Source organism: Alosa sapidissima, chromosome 13 (assembly GCF_018492685.1).
Source record: "Alosa sapidissima isolate fAloSap1 chromosome 13, fAloSap1.pri, whole genome shotgun sequence".
NCBI lineage: Eukaryota > Metazoa > Chordata > Actinopteri > Clupeiformes > Clupeidae > Alosa > Alosa sapidissima.
Window position 1 is genome coordinate 21,339,998 of NC_055969.1, and position 2,500 is coordinate 21,342,497.

General features: G+C 42.1%; 1 protein-coding gene across 3 annotated transcripts in view; it reads left to right on the forward strand.

Moving 5' to 3' along the window:
* Positions 1–2,500, forward strand: part of mctp1b (multiple C2 domains, transmembrane 1b) — a 54,693-nt gene that overhangs the window by 41,125 nt on the left and 11,068 nt on the right. For all 3 annotated transcript variants that reach the window (XM_042059337.1, XM_042059338.1, XM_042059339.1), the window contains one exon: positions 1,160–1,216. In XM_042059337.1, coding sequence (XP_041915271.1) covers positions 1,160–1,216 — 57 coding nt within the window. The remainder of the gene's footprint in view (positions 1–1,159; positions 1,217–2,500) is intronic.

Consider the following 2,500-nt stretch of genomic DNA (forward strand, 5'->3'; position numbering starts at 1 on the left):
AGAGGGATAGGAGAGATCAAGAGAGAGGGAAGGTATTTGGTTTGAGTTGGACATACTCCTTCTGTGTATAGCATGACGTGAGAAGTAAAGGACTGCAAAAATAATTTTTTCTATGCTCCTCAAACATTCAAGCGGTCTGATACATTAAAAATGGTTGATTTGTAAGGCTGCCCTCAGCCGTGGTAAAGAGTGCCACCTGAAAATGTCTCTCTCTCTCTCTCTCTCTCTCTCTCTCTCTCTCTGATGTACCGTAACTCATTTTGAATGGACCCCATTTAGAACTCAGTGTTCTTTCCTTGTAGAACTGAATAAGACAGCTACAGTAAACCAGCCAATCACAATAAGTTGTCAGATACTGTAAACCAGCCCCCTACCATCTGAAATGTCAGAATCTGACATTTTATCTTTCTTCTTCAATAACAGCAGACTTAACCTTTTATGCAAGAGCAGTTGAGGTAATTAAAAATATTTCATGAATATATAGAAAACCTTTACATAATTTCTGTTTTAATTTTTTAATAATGATGTGGAATTATGATCTAATTGACCATTACCACAGCCTGGTAGTGAAGCTTTAGTTAGTTTGTAAATTGTTCAGTGGGGTGGGCTTGTTGGGAAGCGAGTCTGAGTTGATCCATTAATCAACTTCAGCTTCTCTCGCTGGGTCGTGTGCTTTGCCAAATGGCCACTCAGTGTGACTCCACTGTGGCTTATAGTCCCATAGTGTATCTGTCTTTCTCTCTCTCTTTCTCTCTGTCTCTCTCTCTCTCTCTCCCTGTCTCTCTCTCTGTCTCTCTCTCCCAGTCTCTCTCCCTGTCTCACACACACACACACATACACACACACACTCTCTCTCTCTCTCTCTCTCTCTCTCTCTCTATATATATATATATATATATATATATATATATATATATCTTTCTCTGTCTGTCTCTCTCCCTCTCTCTATCTATAGTTGGTCTTTCTCTCTGTGTCCTCTGTACTGTCTTTAAATTGACATTTAGGTATGTACATTTATTCTCTTTATTAGTTCACATGATTTTTTTACAAGAGCTCCATTATAACTCTTGTAGCAGTAAATAGAGGAGAGGAGGGGGGAGTATGAAACAAAGGAAGGAAGAGCGCCGTGCGTTATTCACTCCCTTCTGTTTATAAACAGGAAGCAGTGGAGGACTTCCTGCAGGACGAGGAGGAGGAGTTTGACAGAGATGACAAGGTGAGGTTACACCCCCACAATGTCCTCTGATTGGTCCATGACCTTTCTAAACCCGCCCCCTTTTCCTACATCTGAAAACCAAGCTCAGCCACACGTCTTCTCCTACACGGCACTCTGGGATGGACAGCAGTGGTGTAGTCTACGTGATACGCAGGACTACTCAGTATACCCACTTAAAAAGCATCACCATCTCGGTATACCCACTTAAAATGGGCAAGGGTACATATTAGCATTTGCCGTTGATCACAGTATACCCACTACAGCTAACTACTACATCACAGTACATGTATATCCAGTACAGCTAACACTGATGATCACTGATGGATGGTGATACTTAGGTTGGCAAATGACAACTCCAGGCCTGTGCTACTGCTTTAGCATCCTCAGTCCAAAAGCCCAGTGCTGTGTTTCAGACCGAAGATGTGCTCTCTGCTCTGTCCATAAAACACTGTGGGCCAGATGTACGTACATTTGCGTTATCAGCGTCATGGACACACCGCAGATTGCGTACGCTGTCAGAGCCAAGTTTCCCTCATATTTATCAATCGTTCAATCCTTAGTGTAAACTGCGCCTTTCCCTGCCTTTCTCTGCCCATAAACACGATTTACGAACGTCCACAACTGAATGCGCCGTTGAATGAAGTTAACTGAGGACAACATTAAAAAGAATAAAACGTTTAGCGATCATGAAATAATACCATACATGATAAGGGGCTGTATTTTGGGCACCTGCGCATGGCGTAAAGTTCGTTTTTCACCCGCGCAAAGTTGAATTCGGTTTTTGAATTGCATGTTTATTTTAACATTGCGCCCAGGGGTGTGGCAATTAACAACCTAGGGAGGGGCCTGGCGCGTTGTCTAAAAATCGCTATCATACACCACCTAAACCTGGTCAGAAGTCAATGGCGAGTTGTTCATATGCTATTTTAAGAGCGCATGTCAACAGTCATATTGGCAGGTGCACGCACCATCCTTCTATCATTCATGAACGCACACCAGTGCACGTCCATGCAAAGCATTACAAATTGCACGATTACAATGGGAAACATAATTAGAATAAAGATATTACGAAATACTGTACATCTCATGATGAGTAGTTATTCACCATCATTTGAAAATTGGTAATGACGGTTAAAAGTGATTTAGGGGAGAGGCGAGAGACACGTATGGAGCACAGCTGAAGACGCACTCTCACGAGATATAAGCAACTCCTCTGCAGGATAAATGTTGTTTTATTCAGTTTTATTCATTGCGAAATAAATACGCCTGAAGTGGGCGCAAAAG